General features: G+C 31.2%; 2 protein-coding genes across 3 annotated transcripts in view; one reads left to right on the top strand and one right to left on the bottom strand.

The window, feature by feature from the left end:
- The window catches only part of LOC139512700 (U3 small nucleolar ribonucleoprotein protein IMP3-like), a 49,890-nt gene extending 39,104 nt beyond the window's left edge, over window positions 1-10,786 (bottom strand). Inside the window, exons 1-2 of the mRNA XM_071300560.1 lie at window positions 10,583-10,786; window positions 7,240-7,347 (exon numbers count right to left, since the gene is read on the bottom strand). Coding sequence (XP_071156661.1) covers window positions 7,240-7,347; window positions 10,583-10,719 — 245 coding nt within the window. The 5' untranslated portion in view covers window positions 10,720-10,786. The remainder of the gene's footprint in view (window positions 1-7,239; window positions 7,348-10,582) is intronic.
- A 3,922-nt stretch (window positions 10,787-14,708) lies between these two features.
- The window catches only part of LOC139512687 (neurogenic locus Notch protein-like), a 66,894-nt gene continuing 61,384 nt past the window's right edge, over window positions 14,709-20,218 (top strand). The window contains exons 1-2 of one of the 2 annotated variants that reach the window (XM_071300490.1): window positions 14,709-15,147; window positions 16,890-16,968. In XM_071300490.1, the coding sequence (XP_071156591.1) occupies window positions 15,084-15,147; window positions 16,890-16,968 (143 nt within the window). In that variant the 5' untranslated portion in view covers window positions 14,709-15,083. The remainder of the gene's footprint in view (window positions 15,148-16,889; window positions 16,969-20,218) is intronic. The other variant, XM_071300491.1, reaches the window with a different exon arrangement.

The following is a 20,218-nucleotide window of genomic DNA, read 5'->3' as shown; positions in this document are numbered from 1 at the left end:
AGGGTGTTGTAATGTCCACTATGTCCAGTAAAGATCAAAGGGAAATGCTAATAAGGTCATTAACAGGGTTTAAATTATAGTGCCCAATGCACAGCCAAGGATAAAGAATGGTATGATTATATAAAATTTGATTACCATGATTAAAATGGATAAATGAATGATTAAATATTGCACCATGCAATTTACTTTGCTGTAAAATCAAATTAATGGATAATGAATGAATGATCTCTTTTCGTTATCATCTTTTCATTTCAATAGAAGCTGTACATTATTTTCTAGTTAACATCTCCTTCGCATATCTGCTTACACTTAAAGATCTACTCCTCTCTCTTCTATTTAAACTTTTCATATAAAAACCAATAAACTTTTTAACAGTTGAAATGTTAAATATTCTACTGACATCAAGAGACCAGAAGATAATTTGATTAAAATATAGACAAAGTAAAAATCTGCATTTTATCACACACCTCACTCACAAAGAATACAATGCACTTTCATGAATACCTCCTTGTTCAAACAAAAATCTAATAACAAAAGTTAGAACAGTAGAAAAAGTCATGTTTGATAAACATCGTTAAATTAAAACAAATAACTAGATGAAACAGATATTAAAAAGAAACAAATTGATTTCATTAAGAATTTAACTAAGAAAGTGCTGCCCACATTCCTAAAATATGACTTATCTGATATTTATTAATATAGCATAATGGAAAATGAATTAAGTTTATCTAAACATACATGTATATACACCTACATTGTACATACCAGAATCATCTCTTTAAATCAAAGTTGCAATGTAAGCTTTTACCTCATTTGTTCATAAATTATTTTATATATTATCATAATTTATTTTAAGATCTGTATTCACAATAATGTAATTCCACAAGAAAAATAATTATTCAGGATCAGGATAGTTATAGTGTTTGAGGTCAACAAGGACAAATAATGCTAATTCATCAAATGGAAGATTTAGGGTCAAAAGTCAACAGGGACAAATAGTTCCAACTCATCCAAATCAACAAATCCAGGAAAAACACAATCTGTCCAAAATAGTCACCATATTTCAACAGCAGACTTTTAATTTTATTTTAAAAATCAATTTAACATTAGAGAGGAGCATGTAGTCCAGTTGCTGTTGTTGGTTGTTGTTTCCAATATTTGTGTTTTGTTAGTTGTAATCAGCTTAATAAATAAGTTTTTTTTGTTTTTTCTTTAAAATTGTTTCACATTTTGCTATCTTAGGGCTAATTTTATAACTATATGCTGTATGAATTTTAACTCAATGTTGACCTAAATCATGTGGGGACCTGAAGTTGATAACATCCTTTGGTAGTTAGTTGTTGCATTAGCAATAACACCACATTGTCTTCTTTAAAATTTTAAGACATTGATAAAGTTTTTATTCTTCAAAATAATATTTTTCAATCCTTCTACTAGTAACTTATGCCCTTAGGTACCCCCATAAAAATTCCCTAAAAAGACAAAAATATCAATTCAAAGATCACCGAAAGTTACTGATTACAAATTCTTAATTTAATTTACACCATACAGAGAAAAATGTGTAAAGTTATGCATCCCTCATGTGACTTCACAACAGCAAAGAACTTGATTAAAAATGAATTAAAGAAAAAATCAGAACATTATATTTATATGGACATAATGTCTTTTGTTCAAAGTCAGATCTAAGCACACCCATGGGACTACAAACGCATGCCGTCACAATCAATGGCGACTAAAAAACCAATTTGTATTTTATTTTAGTAAATTCTTAATGTTTTCTATCTTTGCTAAATGACTTTTTAGCCAACTATCAGTAACCAAATGCTTTCTATGTAAATGTCATAAATACAAACTTAAAAGTTCTTAACTGCTCATTTCATTTAATGTAAAAGAATTACTTTTTTTTTAAAACTGTGACAATACTTGTTTACTTATTTCTAGATTGGAAAAATAATCTTAATCTTCAATTTTTAGCTCACATGGCCCAAAGGGCCAAGTGAGCTTATGCCATCACTTGGCGTCCGTTGTCATCCGTCGTCGTCTGTCGTCGTCCGTCGTCGTCGTCTGTCGTCGTAAACTATTTCAAGAATCTTCTCCTCTGAAACTACTAGGCCAAATACTTCCAAACTTTAACTGAATGTTCCTTAGGGTATCTAGTTTATAAATTGTATCCGAAGTTTTGATCTATCAACAAACATGGTTGCCATTGCTAAAAATAGAACATAGGGGTCAAATGCAGTTTTTGGCTTATAACTCAAAAACCGAAGCATTTAGAGCAAATCTGACAGGGGTAAAATTGATTATCAGGTCAAGATCTATCTGCCCTGAAATTTTCAGATGAATCGGACAACCCGTTGTTGGGTTGCTGCCCCTGAATTGGAAATTTTAAGGAAATTTTGCTGTTTTTGGTTATTATCATGAATATTATTATAGGTAGAGATAAACTGTAAACAGCAAAAATGTTCAGCAAAGTAAGACCTAAAAATAAGTCAACATGACTGAAATGGTCAGTTGACCCCTTTAGGAGTTATTGCCCTTTATAGTCAATTTTTAACCATTTTTCATAAATCTTAGTTATCTTTTACAAAAATCTTCTCCTCTGAAACTACTGGGCCAAATTGAACTAAACTTGGCCACAACCATCATTGGGGTATCTAGTTTGAAAATTGTATCCGGTGACCTGGCCAACCAACCAAAATGGCCGCCGTTACTTAAAATAGAACATAGGGGTCAAATGCAGTTTTTGGCTTATATCTCAAAAACTAAAGCATTTAAAGCAAATCTGACATGGGGTAAAAATGTTCATTAGGTCAAGATCTATCAGCCCTGAAATTTTCAGATGAATCAAACAACCCATTGTTGGGTTGCAGCCACTTAATTAGTAATTTTAAGGACATTTTGCAGTTTTTGGTCATTATCTTGAATATTATTATAGATAAAGATAAACTGTAAACAGCAAAAATGATCAGCAAAGTAAGATCTACAAATAAGTTAATGTGACCAAAATGGTCAATTGACCCCTTAAGGGTTATTGTCCTTTAATGACAATTTTTCACAATTTGTTCATCATATTTGCTAACTTTAAAAAATCTTCTCCTCTAAAACTACTCAACCAAATTCAACCAAACTTCATTTGAATGATCAGTAGGGTGTATAAAATAAAGTTTGTGTTTTATTTTCTATTTCGTCAAAAAACATGGCCGAAGGCATTGTTTACCAGGTGAGCGATTCAGGCTCTTGAGAGCCTCTTGTTATTAAAATGTATACATAATTAATTTATTTGTATAATCAGATCACAATCTATTTAAAATTAAATCTCTGCACTCGCTCATTTTTTATGCTTGGTCGTTGCATACACACAGTGACCAAGCATAAAAAAAATGAGCGAGTGCAGAGATCAAATTTTAATTAGATTGAATCAAATCATAACCGGAAAATATCATTTGGAAACTAGTTTATTCCAATGGAAAACATTTATAATCCTTTTTCATTTCTTTTTTAATCCTGTTATATATTTAAGAAATAATTCATGGAAGCCATAGATTGTTGGAAATTTACACATGGCCTGTGCTGTGATATTAGAATTTTACCCTGAGCGTTAGTGAGGGACAAAATTAACGAATATCAAGGCCCAGGCCATGTGTAAAATTTCAACAATCAATGGCTTCCATGAATTATTTCGATTCTAATATGACAAATACGGTCATTCAAAAACTGAAGCGATGGTAGGAATGCTGTGTGTGTGGCTGTTCTTTTTTTTACTCCTGGTTCGATAAAGCTCAAACATTCATAAAATCTGTAGCTTGCATGGATTGTTTCTTGAATAACAGCTAGAAAAAAAACTGTTTAATTCTTTAAATTCTCAAACCCAACATTTGCCATTTTTAATTTACATGTTTTTCTCGTAAGCTACCGTCAAATCCAAAGTTGACATTTCGTAACTAAGGAGCCGCCATGTTGACTTGCTGAAATCAGTAAATATGCAAAAGATGCAATAGAATAGAAAATAAAACAAAATATACCTTACAAATCAATTTTAATACAATATTATACAAATTTCGATGGTACACATATCAGAAAACGTTCAACTGTATGACGTCATGTTTTGAAATGACTTAAATGCGTCAAAAATATTAAAAGACTTTCACAGAATTTTATTTAATTTTATTTTGTTGAGTTCTCAGAGCTCTTGTGCATTACTTCTTTTTATTATGCATCCGAATAAAAATAAAAGTTATTTTGTCTTTTTAACTGCAATTTTTAAAACAATAAAATCGGCAAATGGTTTGCAAATAGGTTCCAATACATGTGGATTAACGTGGGAAGTATATTGTAATAGCCATTATTATGTATATCTATGAGTCTGTGCTAAGTATAGATATATGGAGAATTTTACCACGGTGTTGTTTACAAAGCGTATAAGAAGCTCGTCATATTAGAATTGGACACTAAGTTTCAGCTTTTTTTTTTATTCTATTTGACAATTGTTTGCATTCTTCTTTTGTGGCAAACCAAGTAATTCATTTATAAAATTGATATCAAATCAAATAACATTATTTACACAGACAACAGAACATGACAATAAACAATTTACAGACAGCTAAAAGATGAATGGTGCTGTCAGCTAAAAAATATTACTACTGTTTTTTGCTAGAGAATGTATTCAATAAAGGTTTTCAATAAAAACAAAAAGATGTAGCAAAAGAAAGATTGAATTAATGGGACAGTGAAAGAGGGGTCAAATCTTGTGTAAACTTATCATAAAATTTTGATAGTATAAAATCAATATGGGCCAAAGGTTAAGGAATTTTGTATGAAATCTAATATAGGAAAAAGGTTCTAGAGTATTAATGGTGACATTCTGTTGTCTTGTTTTTAGACAGGTGTTTTAATCAATACACAAAGAGATAGCAGACACTTTATACTATATAAATGACACATTCACAAATATAGTTTAATCTGATATCATCTTGTTTTCAAATTTATCTTAAAAACATTTTGAATGTTAGGGAAAACTCAATGATGCTCCCTAAAATCTCTTTCTCGGCAGCAGATAAAATCTCTTTGGGATAATAAGCTCAATGCTAAGGTCATATATTTTTAAGTAAATTTCTTCAGCAAATCTGAAGTTCAACATGAATCCAAATATCTGACAAAAAGTCAAAAACAAGATAACCTTACATCCTGAAGGTGGTTGGTCCCATAAGTAGTTATCATCTTTTTATTTAATTAATTGTTGGACTTTCTTACAGATTAATAGGGAACAGGCCAATTAAATGTTAGCATAACACAGAACTTTTCACAGATACTTTAGACCATAAATTTGAATATTTACTACAACCTCATGCAGCATCTCATCATTATAATATAGAAACTTCTTGGATAAATAAGAAATAATAATCCCTCTACTGATTAGGCCTCATATGAAAAATAAATGATCACACAAGCATGTGTGACAGTTCGGCAGTCTGTACTATCATTATTATTACATGAATTTATCACCACAATTGTCATTAATTATTATAGAAGATTTAACACTAATAGAGGATAACAATAATTTCATTTGGTAACAAAATGATAGAAAATCTGCACAAGCTCTGCTGAATGATTAAGACATTACATGAAATATGGTGTCACCATTTTTCTGTATGAATGAATTTTTTTTTCAATTACATTGGAGAACATGTAGAATTCTTAATATAATTGCATTAAAAAAAGCTTTTATTAACCATTCACATTAATCAATATTTCCTAATGAATACAATCACTTCTCCATTTTTTTTCTTGGTGCTGTAAAATGGTTATACATACATATATACTTTGATTTTCTTTCTATACCTACTGATGAATATATCACTACTTGAAAGTCTTCAAATGATTTAAAAAAAAAAGTATTTAAAAGACACAGGATAAAAAAAAACAAAGCTTTTTTTTTTTGAAGACCAGTATATACATGTACCATGTTTTAAAAAAAAGAATCATAATAATTTAGGTATTTTATGAAAACTTCAACAGATTAGTTTTGCTTTTGATTATGCTGTATGTAGTTTTGAAGGGGAACTGAATGAGAAGACAATGTCACATGAGAACAATAATAACGCACATATCAGTACTTCAAAACATATTTATAATAATGTTCAAAATATTTCAAGGAAACAGATCCAGGATTACATATTTATTTCTTTTGAGAACAAAAACTGAATAGAAAGAGATGTGTGGATAGACATATATATGGACAAAATTAATGTAATTTATGAATACTTAAATCCAATGGACATCCTATTGTTAATTTTACATTCCTGGTATTTCTTATGAAGGTGTAGTATTTTAGGGGCATTCACTGGTAAAGCTGTGTTCTTTGAATTTTGATGTGGGTAATATCACTGAATTATGAAACTCATTTTGTATTTGTTGAATAGGAAGTCAATTTTACAAATATTTATAATTATAATATATATAACAGTAGCAACCTAAATAATGTATTTTTTTCAATTTTAGAGCATGATTTACATATCTGACAAAAGCTGGTCACCAGAAATAAAATTAAAACTTCAAATCTGGATATCTGCAAAGTTTGGGGAAAATATACAAACTCTGACTGTAAATGCAAGGTGCACACAATGGCAGAATGATAGGGAAAAGTTACTTCTCTAATTAATACTGACTGGAACAAACAGTCAGATTAAAAAGAAAAGTGTATATTGCTCAAGACAAACAATGTTTGCTTTTGCATGTTGTTACAATATTGTTCTTTTGCCATTTGTATCTTTCTACTTATTTCATTCTTTTATGTTGAGAGCAAAAATCCAATTTGTCTTATTCTATAAAAATGTATTAACACATAATCTTCTAAGACTTACATTTAGCAAAAACATAAAAGTATTGATGAAAATTGGTGCGTTTACATTTCACTACTGATGATCTCATAAAAATAAACTTGACGAACCTTACCATTTTAGGTTCATAATGGCAGCAAATGTATTTTGTTTTTGCCTAATTCAAGTACATTGTATTTATATCAGCCAATACAAAGACCCTAAATTTGAAGGTGGTTCAGAGGCGGATTTAGAGGGTTTTTCAGGAGGCCTGGCCCCCTTTTTCTGGGAAAAAATTGGTTAATTATATAGGGATTCAATGAAGCATGACCGAAGCGGGCCCCTCTTAGGCAGTCAGTGGGCCCCCACTTATGAAAATTTCTGGATCCGCCACTTCTGATTACAGTACACTGAAGACACTTACAATTTTTCAAGGAGTTGAGCTGTGGCTTCTATTCTAAATGGATCTTTCTCGTCAACTTCTTTGATTTTTCTGGCAAGCTCTCTTATATGTCTGGACAACTTATTGTACCTAAAAATAAAAATCAATTGATGTCAATTTATGGATGACAACACAGGTTATGCATTCCTGCATCATTAACCAACACTGCCATAGATATTAATAATTGATAGAAAATATCAATAAAACGAAAAAAAAATGTACTACCAAATGGTCCCAAATTGTTAACTTTTTTTCTAACAATTGAGCTTGCACATTTACCTGTTCCCATTCTGTTGATGGATGCTGTCATGTTTTAAATAAAAAGATTTCCCCTCAATATATATAACTGATTACCAAAAAAGAAATAATTACAACTAAAATGATTTGGAATTTATTTTTTGTTTGAGTATGTCTTATTAAACATATCATTTTATAGCTAACTAGAGGCTCTAAAGAGCCTGTGTCGCTCACCTTGGTCTATGTGAATATTAAACAAAGGAAGCAGATTGAAAATTGACTACAAAGGTCAATAACTCCTACAGGGGTCAATTGACCATTTCGTTCATGTTGACTTATTTGTAGATCTTACTTTGCTGAACATTATTGCTGTTTACAGTTTACCTATATCTATAATAATATTCAATATAATAACCAAAAACAGCAAAATTTCCTTAAAATTACCAATTCAGGGGCCGCAACCCAAAAACAGGTTGTCCAATTCATCTGAAAATTTCAGGGCAGATAGATCTTGACCTGATTAACAATTTTACTTCATGTCAGATTTTCTCTAAATTATTTGGTTTTGAGTTATAAGCCAAAAACTGCATTTTACCCCTATGTTCTATTTTTAGCCGTGGCGGCCATCTTGGTTTGATGGCCAGGTCACCGGACACAATTTTTAAACTAGATACCCCAATGATGATTGTGGCCAAGTTTCAAATAATTTGGCCCAGCAGTTTCAGGGGAGAAGATTTTTCTAAAAGATTACTAAGATTTACGAAAAATGGTTAAAAATTGACTATAAAGGGCAATAACTCCTAAAGTGGTCAACTGATCATTTTGGTCATGTTGACTTTTTTGTAGATCTTACTTTGCTGAACATTATTGCTTTTTACAGTTTATCTCTATCTAAAATAATATTCAAGATAATAACCAAAAACAACAAAATTTCCTTAAAATTACCAATTCAGGGGCAGCAACCTAACAACGGAATGTCAGATTCATCTGAAAATTTCAGGGAAGATAGATCTTAACCTGATTAACAATATTACCCCATGTCAGATTTGCCCTAAATGCTTTGGTTTTTGAGTTATAAGCCAAAAACTGCATTTTACCCCTATGTTCTATTTATAGCCATGGCGGCCATGTTGGTTAGTTGGCGGGGTCACCGGACATAATTTTTAAACTAGATACCCCAATGATGATTGTGGCCAAGTTTGGTTAAATTTGGCCTAGTAGTTTCAGAGGAGAAGATTTTTGTAAAAGTTAACGCCGGACGCAGGACGACGACGGACGACGACGACGACGGACGACGACGGACGCCGGACGCCAAGTGATGAGAAAAGCTCACTTGGCCCTTCGGGCCAGGTGAGCTAACAAAATGAGTTTTCTGGGGATGCTCACCTTGGATAATTTAGTCATATATATTTATCTGAACAAAGATCAGTAATAAGCTGACTTTGTATATTTGTTGTTATAGGTATTAACTATTATGTTTTTTATTGAATTAAAGTATACTTTCAAACAAACAAAATATAACTGCTAACTGGAGTTTTTCTTTATTTACATCAAAAATCATGTCATATATATAAATTCATAACAAGGACAATCATCAGATAAGTTTTGTTGATTCATTTACTTCTTCACCAGCAAACATTCTAAGCCTTGTTCCCAATAAATGTGTATATTCTTCACCACCAATCATTCTAAGCCTTGTTCCCAATAAATGTGTATATTCTTCACCAGCAATCATTCTAAGTCTTGTTCCCAATAAATGTGTATATTCTTCCTTTTCTTTTACAAGAAACAATGAGAAAATCAAATGCATGTGGCAATGATCATGCATCATTTCAGTACAAAATATAGACTACTTTCATGACTTTCAAATTTGTTCTGATGTTACAGTGCAAATTCTATTTTTCCAAATGTGACACAATTCAGCCTGAAGAAAAATCCGTCATCTGACGGAGTCAAACCTGACTAACTGATAAGACAACATGGACTGTCTATGAAGACGACTTGGCCAGTCAATAAATCAGCTTGGACAATCTTTAATGAGTCAATGACAACTAAGACAGAGTTTTATAAGAGGATTTGAGCTATATAAATGATTATAAATAATCAATTGTTATATTTTACATATCAATATCATATGCATGTTGCTTAATTTTCCAACATGATAAACAAGAATGTGTCCATAGTACTGTACATGGATGTCCCACTTGCACAATCATTTTATGTTCAAACATCAGAAAAATAGAAATCAAGGGAGCATCTTTCAATTCGCAATTTCAGAATCTTAAGGACAATGGTTTATATCATTGTTCGTACACCAAAATGAAATAACATTACGTCATTGGTTGAATTTCCATTGTTTAGAACGTTTTTGACCAATTACAATGTTTTGGTTAACGCTTTTGAAAATATGACCCAGAATGCATTAGATTCTGAAACGGCAAATTGTCTATATAGAAAAATCTTCTTAGAAGGTCTGAGCTGCCTTTTTTGTTATTTATATACTCAAAATCAGAGTTAAAACTTTATTAGAGACTTTCATCTGGCAGACACAATCTTTTTCATTAAATCATATATTTCTTCAAAACTCTGATTTTATAAGTAGTCTGAGTTGTTATTGTAGAGGGTCCTTATCTTCTTTTCGTAGAGAATTGAGTTGTCTATAGGCATATAGTTGAATTGCACCTATTTTGTACAGTAGTCAGACCACAGGAGCACCTATCATTAGATGAAATCAAAAAATCTATGTCTACTATGACATGCGTTATGCTATTAACACAATGTATAATGCATACCAGTCGACTGGCACATTTTCTGACCTACAACATCTATGATACGCACCCTGTAGTTAGTCCAAATAATTATGACGTCTTGAAAGGCTATTATAATTTTTTTCTTTGACGCCTTACTTCGACGTCATGACGTCTTGAAAGGCTATTATAATTTTTTTCTTTGATGCTTTACTTCAATGTCGAAGTAAGCCGTCAAAGAAAAATTATAATAGCCTTTCAAGACGTCATAATTATTTGGACTTCTCTGTGGTCAGACTGTAAGTTGTAACCAGTGCCAGTGTAGGAAATTTTTAACTCACTTTGTGTAATCTTCACGTTTTTGAATGTGGTACTTTCTCATCACTTTAACCTCGTGTAAATTATTGTCGACTTCCCAGGAAATGAAATCGACTTTCTTAAGAAGCTTCTTCTCATGGTATTTTAGTTTTCTGACCATATTTACTGTTTCTAAGATTTGAGAGCATGCAAAATGTAAACCGGAAGTTAGCAAGTACAGTTTAAGATATTTCTGACTCGGAACAGATATGTTATATTTCCGCAAATATACCAAAGGGTACATGCATTTGCTGGTGAACTATTAGACTAGTCCCTGGGGTACCACCAGCCCAGTAGCCAGACATGAAAATACAGATTTGTTTGTTATTAAAAATTTTGCTGTTACAAAATGTTAAAAATTATTTTAAATTAAGGAATGTTTCTACCTCGTGTAAAGCTCTGATTCCTTTTCCGGCTTTTGCTATACTTTTTGTACCTTTTTGGATTAAAGCTCTTCGTCGTTTTAATAAGTTTTTGATTTTCAAATATTTTAGCCTCGAGTATCACTGAAGGGACATTTCAGTATCGTCGAAATGCGCATCGATCTGGTGCAGTAAGGCCCGTGACTGCCAGGCTGGGAAACTGGCTTGGTAGGCAAATGCTCCCATTAAATCTGTACCGATACAGTGTTTTAAGGTGTTATGGATTTCTTTCGCCATCTTGGATTGTGAAAAACAGAGAATCTAAGGTCCAGATTTTCAATCAAATTATCAAAATTTGATGCAGGAATCATGCAGTAACAAATGTGAATTTGCATTTAAAAGAACAAATTTATAAGATTATAACTTATAAATATCAATAATTTTACAAGTGTTTATTATTTTTGCTTAATTTCTAATGTTATTTAAATTGGCATCTGTTGGGGAGGTAAGGGGACGACCATTCGGTTCAACTAGAAAGCAAGCTAACAAAAGATATTACCTTTGCCTACACACCCAATGGAATCGGCTGTATAGATATTGAAATTTTAGTTTTAGAATTGTTTGATGACCTTTGCTCGCCTTTTGGAGATACCAAACAAGTGTTATTTCAACAGGAACTAACTGTGTCCATTTTATTGCTGATTTATCATAACATTACTGTTATGAATTAAAAATAATATGACAATAGATATAAGAAGATAGGAGTGGCCAATGAGACAACTCGGGATCTCCATCCAAGTCACAATTTGTAAAAGTAAACCATTATAAGTCAAAGTACGATCTTCAACACAGAGCCTCGGCTCACACCGTACAGCAAGTTATAAAGGGCCCAAAGCTTGAAATGAGTCATCTAGAATCAAACTGATATTTCTTATGGTTATTATTTCATGAGAAGCGGGTCGTTTTTCCTTTCCTATAGATATAATTTTTTTTTCTTAATTGGTGTTGATATACTGCGTTTCTACCAAAGTGAAAAGAAGCGGAATATTTCAAAAGGACATCCACAATTCGTTGGAAATAGATGTAATATAGAAACTGCAATGTTACTTTTTTATAATTATAATTTTGAATATATTACAAAATATACAAACTTTTGGCGTAGAAAAAAAACATCGTTCAAGTTTTGTATCTATACCCCCCCCCCCCTTTTTACCAGCATAATTATGTCTGAGTGATTAAAAATCGTTCAGTTGGAACATTGCAACCTTTTCTCCTTTTGCTTTCAAGTTTGAGTTTTTTCTAATGCATAAAAAAAATCACCCCATCCATTTGTCCTGTCACTGAAAGGCGTGGTATAGTGTCCTTATGATAAAAATGAGAAGGTGTGATATGATTGCGGACGAGAGAACTACTAGCATCAAGTAAAAACCCAAAGGCTCTAAGGAGACTGTGTCGCTCATCTTGATCGTTGTGCCTTATAAACAAGGGCCTCTCTCCAACATTAAAGACTAGACTATGATTCAGGACTAAGATGTCTTATCTGTTGATTTTGTTTTACTGAAAATATTTTGTCTGTTTTCATTTCTCTCTACAAATATGTAGATGGGGTCATTTTCTTTCTATCTGATAAAATTGTGAATATCAGTAGAAAACGAGTAAAACGGCATGTACCTTATATGTTACATACATTAAGGTATAGGATTTATTCTGAGACAAGTGCCTGTGCAAATTGTATTTATATTATTATTCTAGTTTCTTGTCTAGATGATAACGTTGTTGTTTGCAGCAATGTTACGTACAAGGTATGTCCGAGACACGATGTAGTTACGATATCGATATCAACTCAATCACTATTTCACGGTGTATAATCGGAACGCTAAATATACATCGTGTATTTACCTATATCATCTACTTCGTCAGGCTCCCTGGTTCATCTGTATGTGTGAACATCGACGATATCGTAACGATATCGATGTTCAGGTTACCACTATTAATCTACATGCATAACATGTAAAAGTTGTTCTGGTTCATCTTTAGGTGTCGATATCAACGATATCGACGATATAGACTCGATATCGACATTCCAATTTCAATCTGCATTTGTTGCTCTGAATCGTGTACATTGTATGCTTCTTAAAATAGTGTCGAAAACGACGATATCGACGATAAAGAATAGATATCGGTATTTGAATTTCCCCTCGTAATGTGAAGCATTAATTCTGAACTAGCTTTAAATACATTTCAAACAAGTGTCCATTTATTCCTTTGATTATGTTGGCTATGTCGTCCATATCTACGATATCGATTTTATGTTATTTTCATCTTAAACTACAGCCGATATCGTCGATATCGACATTTAAATTTTCCCTTGTTATGTGTTGTTTCAATTCACAACTTTGTACAAATTTCAAACAAGTGTCAATTTCAACTAATACAAATTATATGTACACGTGATAATATTTGTTATTAGATCCTTAAGTTTTCTATAAACTTTATCACGACCCATTGTAACATCCGACATATCATTGAGTCATCATTCTTTATAAAAACACAAAATCGATATCGATTCGATATTGTATCGACAATATCGACATATGGGCATGTCTGAGTGTGTCATGGATGTTCAGTGAAAAAAAACGTAGCTATTTATGTGAATTGAGTTTCTCGTCCTACATTTAACTTTTGATGTCGTCCCTAAGTTATAACGGGCGACGACGGACACCAAGATTGATAAGAATAAGAATAAGAATTGTATAAGTCTAAAATGCAAACAATAGGATTGTTACTAAAATACAAAACAAAAACAAACAAACAGACAGACAGGCATATTAATTACAAAACGATAGACCTTAAACACTACAAACATGTAGCATTGAAAGAAAAAAAATATTGATTATTAATATTAATTATAATACTATTTTTGACATCATGCCTCCTCTTTGAAATTATCAATTCAAATATTATGCTTATATATAACATCATAAGTTGAGCCATCAATTACACAGTTCATATATTGACATTATGATTATTTCTCTCATTATACATTTCACTTATATAGTTAACAATGATAAGTAAAATATCACATTCTTCGCAGGAAAATATAAAATCAAATATGTTTTCTTCACTCATTGAATTAAAACTGGGGACAATACTAGAAATTTCATTAAACATTTTGATCCTAGTTTTTTAATTTCTGAACATGTTGTGATAAAATGGAATTCATCTTCCACCTCTTTATGGCATTTTTTGTATCTACCGCGTTCAACAGCCAGCATACTGTTACTTATTCTTATTTTAGCATAATTTTTTGTAATATTTTTATCTAAATTCAATAAAAGGTACTAGTTTATACCTTACTTTAAATTTTCTGTAGGTTCTTAGTTTATTTCCATTTATTGAATTATCATCATTAAAGAGACAAAATAAGATGTAATTTTCATTGAGCTTTTTCACGACTGCTAAAAGTAATCGTTTTTTTTTTAAAAGGTACATTGATTTTCCCAAACATGAGTGAAATTCAATTTTTGATAGTAGCATTTTAACGATATTAAGCGCACTGAAACTTTTTCAAAAGTTTCATCTTTATTTATTATTTCCTACGGGCATACATTCCACCAGTCAAGCACACACGAGTCGTGTGCCAGTTACCTATACGCTAATCCAAGCGTGACTAGCGGTGTCTCCGTCTGACTCCCGCGAACTAACGTTACACTTCAAAGTCAACAAAAAGTGATTTAAGTTGTGATGCGGTGTGCGGAATAAAATAGGGCAGTCAAAAGAACGGTTAAAGTATTTTATCAATGCAAACCACAAACAATAAAAAGACAGTTTAGAAAGCGATTTAACTAATATCTTCTCATAAATAATTATATTGCACATATATGAGATAATCAAATATTTGTGAAGTCCGTACCTTGATAATTACGCGTAGTGACATAATCTGCAAGGTGCTTGTTTGTAAATCAACACGAGTTGTAAAAGTTTTGTGTATTCGACGATGGAGTTTAAAATATCATGTTAAAAGTTTGGAAAAGTATATTTGCAGTGCTATTTTTGAATTTGGAGTAATGTTTGGATATTTAATGTGAATATTCCATAAGGGATTTATTATGATTTTGGAGTTATGTTGGTTTTTGCACGGTTTTTGACGGCTGTGTTGATTGCACATCAAATTATCCTCATTGAAGGTAATGTCCTAGTGATAAAAATACCCATGCATCGAAATACATTGATGATGAATACTTCAAACAATTGTATGCTTGTCTTTTTATATTTTAAAGAATTCATGAAGTTCTGAAAGATTAAATGTTGTATTAATTGCTACTAATCATGGTTTAATTTGTTATACATGATATATGAGAAAAAATAACTGTTGAAATTAAAGATATCATGTTTTGAAACATAGGCAATACACATTTCGTTGCGCGTGCCTTCTTTGTTTTCATGCAAGATGATGTCATAGGACAAATGTATTGATGCACTTATGATTATATTATAAACAAGTTTTGTTTGTTTAAAATATTATCGAATGAGATTTCAATTTCTTGATGAGGTTATAAAATACTATAGCATATTAAAAACATTTAATAGTTAAAATAAACAGTTCAAACCTTTAAAGTATTTTTTGATTTCAGTTTTAGTAGAGGTTTAAAATTACATTAAGTTAACAGTATTCTTTTTTTTCAAAAGGTTTGAGCTATTTGAACAGGAAAAGACCAAACACCCAATGGGTCACATTTGGGATATAAATTTACAAAAAGCATAATGTAGAATAAACACTGACAAATTTCCTGACTTGTGAGTTCCTGACTTGTGAGAGGTACATGAATATATGACGGTGTTAATGTTTTTTTAATATACATTGTATCTCAAACCCCCATATCCCCATTTTTTCTCCATCAATGGAACAACAAAAAGTAGTACTGAATAACACCAAATATTCATGTACATTGTAGGAAAAACATTAAACTCTAGAATAATGTGGAATAGAAAACAAAAAACAACACAAAAACAATAGACCAGATAATTATACTGTATCAAAGATCAGTCAGTGGTACTGATACTGCTAATTTGAAATTGATGAATCCAGGGTAAACTTCAATATCAATCATTGTATCAGTTGCTGTACTTCATAGTAGATTTTGTACAGCAATGTCATTAAAAGTACAGGATCTTGAAGACACAATCTGTACAATTCTAGCAACATATGCATTTAAATGCAGAATACAAGAAAAAAATATGTTTTGCTTCATATTATTAATGACTACATGTATTTGATGTTTTTCCCAAAAATATCATGCAGTGATTATACCAGTACTACAATATACCCACTGAAGAATTAATACAATGAAAAAAATCTCCTTGTTTCTGGTTTGAATTTTGAAAAAAACAACAGTCATCATTAAAAAATTCACCTGAAAGATAAAAAGTACCTGGTATACATCTTTTTGGTACTTGTGTTAGAATTTTGTTTCACAACATTTTGTACAATGTAATTTAAAATATACAATGTACCAGCACACATTTTTAAAAACCCAGATATGTCATTTATGTTTAAAGTTATGAAAAATTTCCCCCAAAAATATAAAATTCTTGACAAAAATATAATATTTTGTTTTGTAAAGTTAATTTCTTTCCATGAGGTTACAGCACATGTTTATCATCTTAAATACTTTCAGTGTACTGAAGTACTTAAATATAAATATAATCGGGTGTTTATTTTCATATATAGTCAGAATATCTTCAAAGTTCAAAAGAAGTTAGAAAATCTACTTTATTAATTAACAATAATTTGGAATAGCAACCTTCATGAATTAAGAAAATGCATGATAATTTTTGTGTCAATTTGGTCTCTGTGGAGAGTTGTATGACATTGGTAATCATACCACATCTTCTTTTTTATATGAACTATGAATGTTTTATTTTGCAGCATTTCCTTCATGCTATCCTGATCCTTGTTTGAATGGAGCTACTTGTAAAACAGCAAGTAATGGAGAAAGTTACTGTGTGTAAGTACAAAATATACAGTGTCTCTAGTCATTTGCCAGCTACACCCATGTGTAAAGCCAAGTTTTTATATTGAAATATTGGCAATGATTTTTGTCATATTTAGGGGGGGAGTGAAATGATAAGTTCAGTACAAACTCATTTACCCATTTTTTTAGCCGGTAGGAAGGAAAAAGTAGTTTATTTTTGTTGGGCCTCTGTCTTTTTCACCTTGGGAATTACATGTATAAATTAATATGAGAAAATGTGTGTAATCAAATAACAAAATTTAGGGAGATAATTCTCTAAATGTCACACAATTTCCTAATACATTGTACTTAGTAGAAAAATATTAACAATCATGCAGATGTAATGGAACTAAAATCTTCAATATCAACATCTACAAAAAACAACAAAAGTTAAGAGAAAACTTTGATGAGCTTAAGCTTCTTTACAGACTTCTCATTGAAAGATATTAATGACAGTAAGAAAACAACATAACAAAAAAAATGATGAAAAGAAAATCAAGAAGTTGTTTATTAATGTTAGCATTAAAACCCAAATATTACACCTTGCATTTTCATGTGTGATCAATATTGAAATATGTGGAGATGTGGTATGATTTCCAATGAGACTATGAAGTTCAATGAAGTAGACGTAAGCAATTATAGGCAACCATACAGCCTTCAACAATGAGAAAAACCCATACTGTAAAGTCAGCTATTGTGGGACAGGCACATAAGAATGCAGAGTTAAACATGTTTCAAAACTTTTGCCCTCTTGGGCATGTTGGAAATTGAAACTGAAAAACACATCAATAAGATTGAGAAAATAGAAAAGCAGAAGAACAATGTACAGACAATAGAAAAGCAGAAGAACAATGTACAGACAATAGAAAAGCAGAAGAACAACATTGAATAAAAGCACTGTTCTTTTGCTCTTTGTGTGTTTTTGCATGTACTGATTTGTGTCATGTACATGTATGGATACCCTGTATCCATGGTATCCTTATTTTTTTTTTCATGCTACACAAATGTAACTCAATGCTAAAGTTTTGTATGGTATATACATGTTGTATCACACTCATTGCCATATATATTGATGTTTTTCACATGTTATTTAACATGCTAGTTCAATACATACAAACATATATGAAATCTTTCTACTTCAAGATAATACAAATATACTTGAGCTACTGTATGTGTTATAAATCTTAGTCTTTTTTCACAATAGAAAAATCAGATAAGTTTGACTGTGTTGACTATTTCATTGATTACGGTCTTGGATATACGGCATGTTTTTGGTCCATTAAAAAATCTTTTAAAGTCCAATTTGATATTGTTATCTGATAGGATGGAACATCTAAATCGTTGTGACAATTGTTTTAATGCAGTCATTAATTAGTCTACTGTAAAGATGATTTAAAGACTGTAAATGCGATTTAAAGACGATTTGAAGTTTTATTTAAAAACTCTTGCATTTGGAACAACACTCTTTGGACCTACAATAAATGTATCATTGGCTGTACAATTTGTTTTGTGTTCCACAATTATACATGGATTGACATTATTTTGTTTAAATCTTGAGTTAATGCACAGTTACTAACGTACCTGGTTGTAATTATAAGCTATACACAAACTGACAAAGCTTTGATTGTAATTTATTCTTGATAATCAGCTGTTTGCAATGGAGTGTTTTGTTTGTTTTGAGATTTAGTATATAGATAATCCCAGCAGATGGAATTTCTTAAAAATGTGACACTTTTTCTTAACTTACAGTATACACGTGGATATATGTACTGAATGCACATGTATATTTCATAACAATGTTTTATTTCATTTTACATGTATGAGGGGGATAGGACCTTTATCAGGACTCCAGGATCAGGTGTTTTTAAGCTCAGGATTTAAGGATTGACCCATTTGGGATCCAGGAACTCTTTTTTCGAAATTTCGGGATGTCAGGATTTTAATTTATTAAAATTCGGGACTTCAGGATTTCATGTTTTTAATTTCGGGATCAGGACCCCTCCTACACCATTATGTAAATAAACATATGCCTGCAGTTACAAAAACTAACTGCCAGCAGAGATTTAAAGTACCTGTCTTTGAAAGTGTACTTGGTTTTATGCCACTGTGCTTGGTTTTGCTGACTCACTCTTCCATACACACAAGCACAAAACATATATAACGAAATTATTCTAGCACACTACAGAATGGTATTTAAGGTCAGGAGGTGTATATTTACACTACTGGCTAATGAAAGTGAAAAAAAGTGGATGCTTCACTACATTCATGTTAAAATCATTAAAAAAAAAGATTGTGTAAAAAGCAGACATAATTACATCTTTACGAAAGTTGTGTCTTTATTATTCATCAACAACCTATATTACAAAACAAGTCATATTATATATTCAATTGTTTTATGAAATCTTTTCATTACATTGAACTTCACATGATTTAAGTAAAATGGAATAATTTGCCAGTCTTCATACATGTACAATGACATACATTATAATTATGAATATATATATATATATATATTTATGGGTTAAAGAATGAAAGAAGAGCAAACAAACATATTTTTATTAAGTTTGCTGTATATTTACTGAACTGATATAAACCATGATGATTTTTTCATTCACTACACCAGTTCTCAAACATTTGAGTCACTGTGGCTTATGATGTTTGAAGTTTTTAACGACCTTGACTGGCTGTACAGCCCTTCGCACAGTCAGTCATGAGAGCTCAGTTACCTAAAATGATAAAGTGAATGCATAATATTGTTATTTTACTACTACATTGTACATCTGTCCTATATTATAAACACCATTCCACAATATGACCTACATTTTACACTTGAAAGATTTTGAAGTTTTAAGCTTTTATTATTTCAATCAACAGACTGCACTTTCACTTGTATAGGCAACACTATTCTCTAATATTTTAGGGACTGAATTTAAACTGGTGCTTCAGTTACTTGTTAAACTTTGCATTTTATCTGAGACCTTTTGGTTGAAGTTGTATATATTTCAACTCAATAATAAATGTATCATTAGCTCATTCTATATTGTCTGGTCATTGTTATCCATATAAAAATTTCCAGGATGTTGACTATTTTTGGCCATATGTTTGTGACATTTATCTACCCAAGTTATTTTTAGGGTGTATTTGTTGTGATGAATGGTGGTGTTACACTGTTTTTTGCAGCTATTTACAGTGCTTATCCATTGACCTTTGGGGTATCAGATTAGCAAAGACTAAAACAGTTTAC

Source organism: Mytilus edulis, chromosome 2 (genome assembly GCF_963676685.1).
Source record: "Mytilus edulis chromosome 2, xbMytEdul2.2, whole genome shotgun sequence".
Taxonomy (NCBI): Eukaryota; Metazoa; Mollusca; class Bivalvia; order Mytilida; family Mytilidae; genus Mytilus; species Mytilus edulis.
The sequence above is the reverse complement of the archived record's forward strand: the minus strand, read 5'-3'. Positions and strand labels throughout refer to the sequence as shown.